Genomic DNA, 13,795 nt, shown 5'->3' on the forward strand with positions numbered 1-13,795 from the left:
TTTCTATCCTATCTACTTGTGAGCTGGAGATTTAGTCTTACATGTGTGAAGTGAGAAAATTTAATCATCTGAGCTCACACAACTTTCTGTATTCACTACAACCCAAGACAATGAACTGGTTGTACGTTGTTGATACAATGTTACAGCACTTTGCAGACTAATTAACCTTTGTGCTGCAGTGAAGCAGTTAAAATCTTGCTTTTTAACCAATAGCAGAAAAATAATTAATAATGATTAGAAATCATCTTATTTAGGCCCTTAACCACTGTCACTGTGTAACATATTTGACATAATGTGGTTAACACTTGGGTTCGGAGAAACTGGAAAAGGGGCCATTGGGAAAACGTAATTGATCTGAATTTTGGATTCAGATATCCTTTAAAGCATAAATAAAAATAAAGACCAGGTGTAATGCAACAAATGTATAAGACTGGGGCAAAACTGAAGTATAATGAACTGTAGATGATACAAGTCCATTAAATGCCTATAAGCCCAACTCGCTTCGGACATAGAGAACGACGAACATGATCCAGAGGTGAAGGATATCTGGAATAATTATAGCGGATGCCGATCAGCAAGGAGGCGGAAAAAAGTTGCTAAAACGTGTGTTAAATAATCCTCCTTCAATGTTTAAAGTCTCGGAGGGCTGCGTATACAGCTATACACAAATCACATGTTCCCAGCCATTTCACAGGTCAGAGAAGATCTCATATAATTAGGCCTTTTCCTGTTAAATCTAAGAGACAAAGGGCTAGATTTACTAAACTGCGGGTTTGAAAAAGTGGAGATGTTGCCCATAGCAACCAATCAGAATCTAGCTGTCATTGTGTAGAAGGTGCTAAATAAATGATAACTAGAATCTGATTGGTTGCTATAGGCAACATCTCCACTTTTTCAAACCCGCAGTTTAGTAAATATACCCCAAAGATTGGAACGATCAACAACATCTTATGCTCTGTCATTTACAGATCGGCAGAATCATTCCTTACCTGCATGTACCTTATCTGAGGCATGAGGGGGGAAGGAGAACATGATATTTAGAGAAATTGTCTAATGCATCTTCTATTGTTTATTTCAATAAAGCCAAGCGGCCGCGATGCACTGAACAGAGCACCATGCACTATAAATGAATGAAGTTATTATCGATTATTACCCAGTATCTGTCCTGAGCTGGGAGTGACATCATCTTCTACTGATCGTCTGTACAGGATATTACAGGTTGCATTTTATTTCTGGTATATCGGTGAACTGTACAATGTGTGTTACATTCTGAGATACATTGATAAAAGCAATTCTATAAGGGGAGAGAAACATGCTGGGAGTTGTAGTCCGACTACGGCGGTTAAGCCACACGTTATATATAAGAGCGCTGCAACCTACCCCAACCTCTAGGGGGCGTCTGTAAGGCTCCCAGGATGTAGATTATAGACAAATAATATTTGAGATTAATGCAGATTGATATAAAAGTATCCTAGTAAAAATATCTATAAGATTTTTTTTTCGTTTTTTTTTTTTTACGAGATATTGATTCATTTACTGTCGACTGCTTTATCCTAGGTCATATTAATATAATGGTTTTTTAATGCATTTTTAGAATAAACGCTATTTTTTACAAGCATAGTTTTTGTCTGTAATATCAGTCTGAGTCTGTATCGTTTTGCTTCTTCTTGTATTTTGAGCTTTGCGGTTCCTCGTTTCAGGAGCGGACACTTTTGCGGATTACGGACTTGGTAATATTAACCATTTATCAACTCTTTTTTTCTCTTTGTCTGAATCGCAGAATAAAATGTCCTACTGGGTAGAGCTAAGAAATAATCATTAGAAACTGGAGGAGATTAAATGAGCCGTATTAGACCAGACCTCGTCTTGTCGCATACATATGTCTGGTGTGACTTTCTAGACTGTAAGCTCCCATGAGGAAGCTTTTCTCTACCTTGTCCCACGTCAGTCTCACCTGTGCTTGTATTTTGTTAGATTAGAGACGCTTAACTGACTGGCGCCGCAGAATTTTGTGGCGCCGTACCGATAAACGACGACGACGCAACAAATGCGTTTTTGCGGGGCGCTTACCATCGGCTGTTGATTTTCCACTTTGATGATGTCTTCGTAAATGTCGTCTTCTTCGCACGGAACGTCGTAGGTATCATTCTCTCCCAAGTCGTGTTCGCTAAAATTGAAACAAAACTCTAAATTAGCTTAGAAAGAAAAAGTAAAGTTTATTGTCCTTATTACAACAACACAAAATAAACAATGGATTAAAAGTTACACAAAAAAAGTTCAGCAAGCTTTAATGATCTTTTATTTGAGGATATCCTTTTCTCCTCTATGACACACAGCGATAATGTAGAACCGCCAATAAAAATATATATTTAGAGCAACAAGAGAATGGATTTTTGTTATGTGGGATAATATATTTTTTCAGCTCTGCAACAACGGAATGAGCTGCAGCGTAATACACATCAGTCACCACTTATATAATAGACAGCGAGACCATTATAAACGCGTAACAATGATCCTGGCGTATAATATAAACCTCGCGGTTATTTCTCTACCGTTCCCCAACCAGAGGAGCAGATGCCAGAGGTTGCAGCACTAAGTTATTCAATCAGACTTTTTCCTTTTTAGCATAATGCGATCGTATAACTGTGACAGGAAGAAGATTGTTTTAGATTTATAATTGTGCTGCTCAAAATGAAACTTTGTTTTTTTTGTTTGTTTTTTTAAATGCAAATTTCTTTATAAATAATGCAAAATTTCCACTGCAGGAAGATCTTATTTGTAAACCTTGATATGTTTACTATGTACATTTTATGAATACAAATAAACCTGTGTAATAAAGTGCACAGCGTTTGTCCTTTATGGTTTAAAGTTATTTAAACATAAAATAGATTCCTGGCATTCCTCGAATATTTGTTTAGGAAAAATATGTTGGCTCGCGGGAAAAAAAAGTCCTGACGTCGCAGAACTCTGACGATCTAGAGCAGCGATAAGCAACATGATACTGTGAGGGACCTGTGACCTTCAAAGGGGGCCGCACGTTATCCCCAGTCTCCGTAATAAGGTAAAACAATACGTTTAATCAGAGAGACACCTATCTGTGATAACATATCAGCAGCATTTTACACACGTGTTACACACAAACACATCGAACGCAAACCTTTCTCGCCACCGACGAGTGACTCTAACAGTTCCCCCCTGTGATATTACAGTCTGTTCTGTCCCGGAGCAGTTGGGATTGCTCAGAGCTTCACGCAGCTGTAGCCCCAAAGATTCCTTCTCGTCGGGAAACCAGTCAAGGAAAATCTTTCCCTGTACATATGTCCCCTGTACCCAGAACCAAGGCAATGCCACTATCTGCTCTTTGCTTAACCCATTCACATGGCATCTGTCAGGAGTGTGAAGCCCGCTGGCACAGAATGAAGTGGAAGAGGATTTCACTTCTCAACAACAATCTCGTCTGGTACGCAGGCCCAACGGGCTACGCTGACAGAGTTCTGGAATCCACACAGAGACTCTACACCCCAAAAATATGCAGTCTAGCCGGTGACTACGAGATGCCTTGTGGCAGTTACACTGAAATAACCCTCTGGAACAAATGTTTCTTAAAAAATGTGACACGAATATGAACATTCTAAAAATAAAATATTCTCTAAATAGGAGACTTGAGACTTGTAGTTCCACAAGACCCGTAGACCAAAGTTTTTGCGCACAGAGAACGTTATTCCACGTTACGCAGCTCTCAGACAAGGCTTATGTAACAAGCGAGGGAACTAATCTAAAATCCCGAAAGTAAAACAGACACTACAAACAATTTCTTTTTTTTCTAAAAACCAAATTCTACAGAAAAAATAATGCATGATACATTATTAACTAAAGTAACGGTCGTTCATCTCAGAATGATGTATTTAAAAAAAGTTACACAACTGAAATCATAAAGGTATCGATGAAAGTAAAGGGCAGGTGCCAGACAGGGTATAAGGGGGGTAGACAAAAGTGCGACAAATTTCTGGAAGCTGCGTAATATTTTTATAAAGAAGCTGGTTACAATGTGACACTTCGCTCAATAAGTTTTGCACAATACAACGTTTCCATAGTTTAACCAAGATAGGAAAAATTACAAAGAACAACTTTTTTAATGTCACCTTATGTACTTTCAAACAAAACCTGACCCGTAATCCCAGATCGCTGCACAAACACATCTCTAAGTGTGAATGACTCAACGTGGGTGTTTTACTGCGGAGACAGTCTCATAAACTGGCCTTTATCTCTATGGAGAGTGGAGAGACAGTTTTATGACCTTGGTAAATAACAGTTTTATTGCTTTTATCCCTGAAAAGAAAATATATATGGACAGGGGACAATAGCAACATGGACATAGACAATTTTATAAAGATAATGATGGACAGGTTCATGGATACGTCGCACATACACTGGAGGATACATTATGGCCTCTATAGGTCTCGTCTAATACAGGTTAAAAGGATAAAGAGACATTCGCCAAGAAAAGAGGTTTTAAGAAAGTAAAGAAACGACAAACCAGCCGTTGTTCTTATCCACCGCAGCTCTGTTAAAACGTAAAGAGTGATGGAGTATTTGCTTTCGATGTCAGGTCTCTTTTTCTTACTACACCGATCATGTCCCAGGGAGGTCCCCACCAGCCCACAGGACTTCCCACACACTAATGTATAACAGGGGCAGAGCATTAATGACACACAGTACTGTGAAGTGTACGGCGCAGGAGTTCACACAGGAACTTTAATCTTGTTGGTTGCCGTGGGTTACAGCACATGCACCAGCTTTCATCAATGACCCATAACACATTCCAAGATCTTTTATTCTGAATAAATCCCTGGATTCCTTGTGGCCAGATAGTCCATGGAAAAGTACGAACAGTAACTTAAATCGGGGGAAAAACAAAATGACGGCCAATCCCACCCACTAATATGTAATAAAATCAGAACCTGTATGTGAAACAAAACTGGTGCACTGACAAAAGTTGGTGTAACTAATAGCCAGGAGCTGTGTGCAGTCATGATCTTAATTGTACTAGAAATATTAGACTCTGACCCGTTGCCATGGGTTACAGCAACTGTTTCCTCTGTCCCATTTTTTGTAGAATTAACCCTGTTAAAAATATATGATCATTAACCAGACTAAATTTTACAAAAATGACCCGGAGATCATCCACTCCACAAAGTCACCAATAAACCGCAGGCGGAAATACGCAGCAATTATTCCAACTTAAGGAGAGGCCGCGGAGGAGGAACGAGGGTTAATGAGACTTATGTATTTGGAGATCTGTAACTGATTCCTGGAGAGCTCATATAGGCTGGGAATAGGGCAGAAATCAGACTATAATGTAGATTTGGCTCATGTTATTCGCACTAATGCTGCTAAATATCAATCCTACCTTGAACCTGCCGTCATATTAGGCTAACATAGAAATCGGTGTTAACATTGAATTATAAAATATTGCTATATACCGTTCTAAAGAAAGAGAAAGAAGCAGTCATGTAAATGACATGGTTCTACAATGCCTGGGGCTTAAACACATTCTCTTACACCCGAGCAGCCGGTGAAATATCGCAGGTGACAGACTGGTGCGTGCGATAAGGGCCCGCGGCGTGTGCGCAGGGCCCCTCATGCAAAATGATCATTACATTTACAGAAGGAATTAAATAAAAACACATTATTGCCCAGAGTGATTTCACAGAGAAGGCGAAATACACAGAGCAAGGTCACCCCTGGTCACCACGTACTGCTCAAAAGTCACATCGTGTTCCCGAGTCAATAAACCGCGTTGTTCCCAATCTGATTTTTATACGAGTTAGAGAGGAACGGCCTTTTCATACGGCTTTTCTATTCCACTGCAATTCACGAGTGCATATGTCAAACTGCGGATGTTAAAAAGCAAGAAAGAAAAGGAAAAAAAGTTAATTTTAAAGTTCACCTGTCGCCTAAAGTAACCGAGGTCCGTTAATAAAGCACAAAAATGTGGAGCTGCCTGTTATTTGTGTGAGTGCCCGCCCTAGTCTGACAAGTGCAATTCAATGTGCCCACTTTCCAGGCTTTGGGGGGGACTGTAAAAAGGAGAACACTCCCAGGGGTTGGCGGAGCTCTGGAAAATTTTCCAGTGGGTGGAAAAAAATCAGGTCCTTTTAAACAGGTGGAAAATTAAATGCACGTTCACCGGCCCCTCTAGTTACTTTATATATTTCCAGCTCCCAAAATAAAATCTTGTTTTTGTACAGAGGACAATCCTGCACCAAATCCATACGTGATGAGGTGCGCCCGATCCCCAAACTATTTAGACCACTCGGAGCCCCTGGCAAGTAATGGATTTGAGCCTCCACCAACCTCCGATCAGCCCTACCAAAATGCCAGTTCTTCTGAAGCAGACCCGGGTCACATAACCCATTACCCTCAAGGTATTGTGGAACTACAAGTCTCAGTATTTCATCCATGCTGGTTTTGTAGTTTCATAACAACTGGAAGACAACCCGCTGGTTAGAGATCCCACTAGCGAGGATTGCAGCTGTCAGCTTAGCTTACTGTGAGTAACACCAGAACGTCTAAAGCAGGCCTGTCCAACCTGCGGCCCTCCAGATGTTGTGAAACTACAAGTCTCAGCATGCCCTTCCAGCTTTCAACTGGTTGTCTACTGGCAAAGCATGCTGGGACTTGTAGTTTCACAACACCTGGAGGGCCACAGGTTGGACAAGCCTGGTCTAAAGGAACATGTGCCGAAAAACCTCCATGGAGGCTGAGCCAATATTCATAAGATTGCAAAATATCAATTCACTAACAACCAGTAATGTCACTATTTCCTAGCGAATAGAGAGGTTTGAAATTTTTGAGAAATTCCTACGAATTTTTACATTTTGGAACCGATTGGCCTTTCAACTGGTCTCAGACTCGAACAGGAACCGGTTTTAGCATCACTGCTAGCGAGAAGATAGACCAAGTATTGGTTCAGTCCGCAAAAGTGATTTGTTCCCCTGTCGCTACAGCAGCCTCAGTGTATAAAAGCTCATAGTAGTTTATCTGGTTTTCTTATTGATTGTCCCTTATATGGAGATCGATAGACAATGTTCCATTAACGTGTCCATAATGTGAAGAATTATCAGTGAACCAAATGGGGTTAGGATTAGGCGATCTAGTGGGCTGGTGATCACGGCCGTACATCCGTATTGAACCTCTATAGACATATAATCCGTGATGTTCCCATACAGACATTTTATGGTCAGTAGAAGTCTATTCAACCAGTGGTCCACTAGCTCCTTCTGTCCCAATATTATCCCAGCAGGCCACCGACCGTCGTGGGCATCGCCTCCAGTAGTTCTGCACAAGATGTAGGATAAGGGTCTGACGTTCTTTTATGGGTTGAATGAGAACTGTATCCCAGTCATAGCTGGAGGCCCGATGCCATGTCTGTGTCCTCACATAAACCAGTCATAAAATAGATAAATGAGATATACTTCGTCATCTACCACACAAAGTTCAAGCTCTTTCTTCTCCGTCAGATAAATTAGGTAAATCGCAGTCTGCTCCGAACACGTGGTCATCTGCCCCAATCTGAGCCATCTGTTGACTTCACTGTGTTTCTAATTGAAAGTGGCTCTTCTCATGCAGCCATCTGGCTCACTAATGTCAGACGAGGGAGACTGCTCCACCGTATCCATCTCCCTCGCTTCCCTGGGGAATTCGGCCCCAGTTATCCGAGCACACAAGATCACCGTGTCTGGAGAAAGTCAACGCAACTTGACCCAAGGCCTTATAGCAGATGACAAAACTGATGTTTTTATTGTAAAGAAACTTCTTATAATGATGTCACTGCATCAAATAAAAAAAAACGAACAAACGTACCTGCGTATTTGCACGTTATGAAACTAAATTTTCTGTCTGAATTTGTTACAGGGAAATTTTGACATAAACGATCGGGTTTTAGAACATCCATCAAAAAAGTACAGTATTTTCATAGGTTAATTTCTCCCTATAGCAACAAAAATGTTACACTTAAGATTCACGGAAATCATGATTATTATGGCAACGATCAAGGCGGAAAAATATTTACGAACGACAAAAACTTTAGTTAAATTTCTCCACTTTAACAAGCACGATTGCATCTTGTCCGCATATTAATCCAACTGCAGTATTATAAAACATGAAAATCATAAAAATAAATTGCTATATTTTGTCATTAAAGAATTTTTGAATGTGTAAGTTCTTTACAAAAAAAAAGATATATATATATATATATATATATATATATATATATATATATATATATATATAATTATATATAATTTAGAGGAATTGCAACAATACATTTTTATGATAAATTATGGCGATAAAGCTTTTTGCCTTTGCGTTCGTCTGCTGTAAAACCCTCTCCTTCCTCCTCCCACCTCTTCCATAACATGCTATTCTGAGAGCTGTTAGTCTGTGTCTGTGTAACTGGCAGCTATATTTTGCAACCTCCAGAGAGATTTTATAAAGGAGTAAATGATTTGTAAGTGAACAGCTAAGAAAAATCAGATGCATGCTTGAAAAATACTTTACTTGCTATTTAAAAAAAAAAAAAAACCCTTCTATATAGGACTTGTTTTAAATACTGACATTTAGTATACATTGCACACGAAAGCGCCCCCCCCCCCCCCCCCATCTGTTCGAACCCACTCCCACCAAATTGTTTAACCCTCCGGTGAACAAAATGGGAAGTAAAACTTTGTGCATCTAGAGATGTAAAAAGAGTTAAAAATACTTTTTTTCTTCCACGCGTCAGGTCGAGCAGTATAAAATCTCAGCGCACGTACGCTGCACTGTTTATCCATCTGCTACATTCGCCCTCAGGCAACAAGTCAGAAAGCCGGATCCTTGTTGCCCAGAGGGTAAAACATGTTAAAAAGACAGGTTTGGAATAAATATTTGAGATCAGGATGAAGAATATCAATTGACACAAGTGTCTGGGGGTTTTCGTATCTGGCTGTCGTTGTATACAGAAAATAAATTGCAGAGTAATAGTGTAGAGCAGAATGCACCTTTTACAGGTTCCCAGTGAAATGAGATGCTGAATATTCTTCCAGACCATAGAATAGCTGCCTTTACTTTGTGTAGGTCTTGGGTTCAACGTTCTAACTGGTTGGTTTTTACCTCTACACGACCAGGCCGATATCTACGTCTTGTTGATGTGCCCTGTTCCGGCTGCTTCGTCCGTTTCCGCACTTTAGTTCTATATTCTGTTTTCAAGAATGTGCAGAACTGATTTAACTATGAATACAGACAGTGTGGTCGGGATGAAGAATGGGAGAAGCCCGGATGGAACAGGAATGATCGAGAGGTGGAACAAGAACGATGGGGGAATCATTCATTCCACCGGAGCAACGGGCAAAATACCAGGGCCGAATGTGTAAAGATGCAAACATTTCACAGACCTCACTCAGTATTACTGGTCGTATACCACACGAACGGTCTACAGTAACTTTACTATATCTGTATTTATCTCCAGATCTGCTGGTATCTCATTTTCTGTAGTCATTGTGGAGAAGATCAGAGAAGAGCTTAATTAATGGGGTGAATCCTTCACAACATGATGATGACGACCAGTTGAACACACACAAGATGCAGGATATGAAATCAAAAATGTCAATTGTGGCCAATGCTACTTGGGCCATCTTCTGGCTGTGTTCACGTCACCATGAAACAGCTTATACTAGTGTATAACTATATATATTTTATAGTCACGAGGAACCAAAAATATACAGTGAAACGTGAGGTGTTTTCAGATCCATTTAATTTCTTTAGATACTACATGTGTTTTTGTCATCATTTCCAAGTAGACTACAAATCGGTTTCCAGGTCGGAGTCCGAGCTAGAGATGTGTAGAAAGTCTTTCAGATCTAGGGCCGCAAGAATTAATGAACAGAGAGAGGTTCTGGAGGGTTAACGCATCTGGACATTAATATATGGTGCATGTTTATGGACAATTTACACTACGGAGGTTCGACTTGAAACTTCATTCTACTTCTACAGAACTACGGGATCCCCAATTCTTGGAATCATCAGGAGCGTTGGCGTTTCACATCAGACGTTTAGACCAGCGGACAAGGTCTCCGATCCAACGCAATAAGCCGTCCAGTGAATGACACTTTTTTGCTTGGTGGAGCAAACAAAATAAACACAAAAAGATAAAGACATAATTTGCTTCATGATTTCTATAAGAATTATATGTGAAGTAAACTCCGTCCTGTTAGACAACTGGCCTGAACGTTCCGCCAGTAACATCGCTGGATAAACTGGATACATGAATTATTACCTGCTACAGCCCAGGTTCTAGATCCCGAATAATGAGCCCATCTCATCATGGACTGAATGTAAAAATTCATCATTATATAAAGACACAGACCCACACATCCGCTCTCAGTAATGACCGGCCAGTGAGAACGCAGCGCTCTCTAATAACGCGCGCTCATATCTAGGAGATAATTAAGACCCAAGTTCAAGTTGAAGATCCAAATGGCTTTTCCTGTGAGCTTCCCTAGTAATTAATGAGGGCCCTGGGAGCTGGCAGGATTAGTGGAGCCTAAGATAATATACAACAGACCAGCGATTTATGTACAAAAGCTGCCTGGGCCAGAACATGACACGATAAATTCTATATCCCACATAACAGCTTCCTCCATCTGTACTAGATACTTGGAAGACGGAGCTGGTTTTCATGGTTAACTGGAGAAAACACAGAAAATATTTGGGGTGGGACACGTTGTTGGCCGGGCTTCCAATCCCCCCCCCCCCCCCCCCAACCCAGTAATAAGGCTCAATGCAAATGACCCCTCCCCGAAGCCACACACAGCAAAACTCTCACAGAGCAGCAAAAGAGTAAATAAACAGAAACCAGAAATTCTGGATGGATTTTTTTTTTTTAATTCACAATTTTCTCTGATTTTAGAATTCATGTCAGAAAGCCCCAAACGCCGCCCCTGTCTGCTCGCTTGTTAGCCAAGAATGAGAGATTGTGCTTTACAGCTGGGACAACAACTCCCACTATCTGGAGTCTCATCTGACGGGCTGGTGGGGACCGTAGTCCACTCAAAAGATAATTTTCGGTAGAAGCAAAACAACGTGATCACTAGGCAGAGATTGATGCTGTTCTAAGCACTGTGAATACGTCCTAAATCGCCAACTGTGCAACGCTGTTTAAAAACACCCCCTCTTCTGTTATTTACACTGAAAAGTGGCTAGTGGGTAATGACCAAGAGGCAAAAAAGTATATTGAAAGGAAAGTAAGAATGATTAAACATGTACCGTACAGTTTACTTATTAAACACAGCCAGTGTCTCCTATCAGGAAACGGTTTTATTGTCATCGTTAGTGCGACCTGTGTAAGATCAGACGCCTACACAGCACAGTAGTGCCGTGATATTTACGCCAACACAGATGACGCATCAATCAGCTCTTTTCTTACACCTTGGTGATAAAATATTGTAACAAATAAAATATCATCAACAAACAAAAGTGAATTTCAGCCAATTTGTTACTATTCAGCGTTCGCTCACTCCTATCGCCTGTTAAGGCGCCTTTCTGCCGCTAACCAACGCCTTAAAACCACACGGACTGCCTTGTGTGTGCCCCTTTCCATATTTGGTCCAGTGATTCTGCTTTCGTTGTTACCCAGAAGTTGTGTCGTGGATGGTGACATTACACAACTACGCCACGCTGGCTGAGAATCGCTGCTTTAAGAAACTTAGGATGCTAAAGAAGGACAACAGAAAAGAAATAATACAAAACTTATTTCAATTCCCAGCAGCCGGAACCACTACAATCTTCTCTCTTCTGCCCGGCCCAACTTCCTCCGTTACAATCAGCTACATATCGGTGCATTATCCTTAAATTTACAAAAAAATTAACTGCAAAATCTGTTTGGCTTTGTTTCTTTCCTGAATCCCGTGCAAAGGGATCAAAGATAGATCTTAAGCATTGGGTTTTCTTAATGACTTAATTGCAAGCTTTTGTAACCAAGATCCGTAGAAAACAAACACTAGATCGCTGGCAGATTTTTTACTTTGCTTCGGGTTATCACCCAATCGCATCACAGTTCTCCCACAAAACTATATTCATAGAAAATGTTAACGTAATTTCACACATTGCTACACACTAGTTTTTGGGAAGGTGATGGGGCGATTTTGTGCATCGATTGGAACAGAGTTTAACAGAAGAGAAACAAGGAAAGCGACTCAACTTCTGGAACCCCCACCAAGATTCCTCTGAATAAGACAATTTTTTATAATTATAATGGATCTCGCCATAAAGTCAATGATATCTAGACTATTGTGGACTGGTGGCGATGGCTACAGTGCCCACATTATACAGTATGCCCCATTCTCCCTGTGTTACCCTCTGCTACTCCTCACCACTCCCTCTGCCCCTCAGTTCTCCTATCTCTGGGAAGAGACCGCCCTGCGCTTTATATGCATTCCTTATGTGTTGCATTTCCCTCCTCCTTTAGATTGTAAGCTCCTACGAACAGGGAGCTCAATGTTTACGGTTTGTGCTGCAATTTTTCCATATCGTAAAAAGCTCAGCGTAATATGATGGCGATATATAAAAACAGCGTAATAACAGCAAACTGTGTTTTCTATAACAAACAGCATTTCTGATGAGAGAAAGGTGTTACCTGTGCTATATGGAGCATTTTTTTTTCACATTCTGTTTCATTTAAAATAATGGCAAATGCTTAAAACTCACTCTGCCAGCTCCTCCAGACTCCTGTAGACGTCGTCGTCATTCTCCGCGGTGTCCTCAGAGGGGAAGGGTCTGTAGGAAACAAAGAGATAAGGTGTTAAGTGTTTGATTAGACAGCGGAGGCTCCGATCAGACAAGGTCTGCATTCTGCAATTTAAATGGCGGAAAACCCAACACAGACAATTATCCAAAACGAAAAAGGTCATGTCGTAACAGCCACAAGTTTTAACATAAAAGTTTTCAAACATTGGCCAACTCCATAACCTGACATTTTTGTACATTGTATTTATGTTTGCTACGGAGCAGTGAAGATATTAGCAAATGAAAAATGATCTGCCATTTCAGACTGTTTGTTTCCTTCAATAGAAGGACACAGACAGAGGAACAGCTGAGTGTACGGGGTGGGGTCAATCTAAAGAGAGCGCACGTGGTCGCCCAACGGCCTGTTGAGTCACCAGAAGTGAACCCAATCTAGTATTTACGGGATATATTTGAACAGCACCTGAGACAGCGTTTTCACCACCATCAACCTAGCGTCAGTTCAGCGAGTTCTTGACGAATATTTTTCTCCATTCCTCCTGCCCAATTCCAGACAATGATAGACTCAATGCCACCATTATGGTCTAACGCCATATTTTTTGGCCGCCACTAGCACATACTACTTGCATCAAGTAAATGGTCAGTTTCAGTTGACTGGATTCATTTTTCAGCCCCCCCTAAAACTTGCTGCACAAGACCGCTGCCTCCAATTGCCTCGTTCTCGGTTTACGCCCACTGGTCAGTATCTGTTCCATCCCTTTGCACAAAGCAGACATTTTTTAAAATGAAGCTGGGTGAAGCTTCTCTATCCACCGTCACTCTACAAAAGGGAGAACTTGGGCTCTGCACAGGCCTTCATCTGACAGACTGATGTTTCAGTAGCATTTTCTCACAAAGTTCACATTACAAAACAACCCTAAATCCAGGACAACGACTAATCCGCCGAGAGGTTTCTATGAAAGCAGACACAGTCTATCACTCGTACAGGGATTAGTTCCACACTGCTAGAGCAGGG

At 40.9% G+C, this 13,795-nt stretch overlaps 1 protein-coding gene across 4 annotated transcripts in view; it reads right to left on the reverse strand.

Annotated features, from left to right (window-relative positions):
- VAV2 (vav guanine nucleotide exchange factor 2) overlaps positions 1–13,795 on the reverse strand; it is a 157,204-nt gene that overhangs the window by 28,851 nt on the left and 114,558 nt on the right. For all 4 annotated transcript variants that reach the window (XM_075185708.1, XM_075185709.1, XM_075185707.1 and 1 more), the window contains exons 4-5: positions 12,745–12,813; positions 2,071–2,167 (exon numbers count right to left, since the gene is read on the reverse strand). In XM_075185708.1, the coding sequence (XP_075041809.1) occupies positions 2,071–2,167; positions 12,745–12,813 (166 nt within the window). The remainder of the gene's footprint in view (positions 1–2,070; positions 2,168–12,744; positions 12,814–13,795) is intronic.

This window comes from Mixophyes fleayi, chromosome 9 (genome assembly GCF_038048845.1).
Source record: "Mixophyes fleayi isolate aMixFle1 chromosome 9, aMixFle1.hap1, whole genome shotgun sequence".
Classification (NCBI taxonomy): domain Eukaryota; kingdom Metazoa; phylum Chordata; class Amphibia; order Anura; family Limnodynastidae; genus Mixophyes; species Mixophyes fleayi.